The sequence below is a fragment of the Parus major genome, unplaced genomic scaffold (genome assembly GCF_001522545.3).
Source record: "Parus major isolate Abel unplaced genomic scaffold, Parus_major1.1 Scaffold712, whole genome shotgun sequence".
NCBI classification, from domain to species: Eukaryota; Metazoa; Chordata; class Aves; order Passeriformes; family Paridae; genus Parus; species Parus major.
Genome location: NW_015379596.1, coordinates 1 through 896, shown reverse-complemented (window position 1 = coordinate 896; position 896 = coordinate 1). Strand labels below are relative to the sequence as shown.

General features: G+C 57.0%; 1 protein-coding gene across 1 annotated transcript in view; it reads left to right on the top strand.

The window, feature by feature from the left end:
• The window catches only part of LOC107199437 (protein phosphatase 1 regulatory subunit 16A-like), a 3,759-nt gene extending 2,869 nt beyond the window's left edge, over positions 1-890 (top strand). The window contains exons 2-3 of the mRNA XM_015616765.3: positions 361-431; positions 587-890. Of these exons, the coding sequence (XP_015472251.1) occupies positions 361-431; positions 587-616 (101 nt within the window). The 3' untranslated portion in view covers positions 617-890. The remainder of the gene's footprint in view (positions 1-360; positions 432-586) is intronic.
• Positions 891-896: the final 6 nt, after the last annotated feature.

Here is an 896-nt window from a genome sequence, read left to right as displayed (position 1 = left end):
CTTGGAATTTCCATTGGAATTTCCATTTGGATCCTTGGAATTTCCATTGGAATCCCTGGAATTCCCACTGGGATCCTTGGAATTCCCCCTGGAATCCCTGGAATTTCCATTGGGATACTCCATGATTCCATTGGGATCTTTAGAATTCCCATTGGAATCCCTGGAATTCCCACTGGGATCCCTGGAATTCCCACTGGGATCCCTGGAATTCCCCCTGGAATCCCTGGAATTTCCATTGAAATCCTTGGAATTCCCTCTGGAATCCCTGGAATTCCCACCAGGACCCTTGGAACGTCCCTCCCCTGGGATTTCCCCGGCATTCCCGGCGGGAATTCCCACTCCCTCCCCGTCCCTCCGCAGTCCGGCAGTTCCTGGAGAGCGGGATCAGCCCCGACCTGTGCAACGAGGACGGGCTGACGGCGCTGCACCAGGTATTCCCGGAATTCCCCGCAATTCCCGGCAATTCCCGGGAATCCCCGCCCTCCCGGCGTTCCCGGAGCCGGCTCCTTCCCGCCAATCCCGGGAGGATCCGGCTCCTTCCCGGCGCTGACTCCCATCTCCCGCATCCGGGGGTTTTCCATCCCAGCTCCATCCCTTCGTCCCCAAATCCCGGTGATCCCAGATCCGGGTGTTTCCCATCCCAAATCCCGATGTTCACGTCCTTCCCATCCCGTTGATTGGTGATCCCGGATCCCGCTGATCCCGAATCCCAGAGATCCTGAATCCCAGTGATCCCAAATCCCAGAGATCCCGAATCCCAGAGATCCCAAATCCCAGAGATCCCAAATCCCAGTGATCCCGAATCCCAGAGATCCCAAATCCCAGAGATCCCGAATCCCAGAGATCCCGAATCCCAGTGATCCAAAATCCCAGAGATCCCAAATCCCGCTGATCCC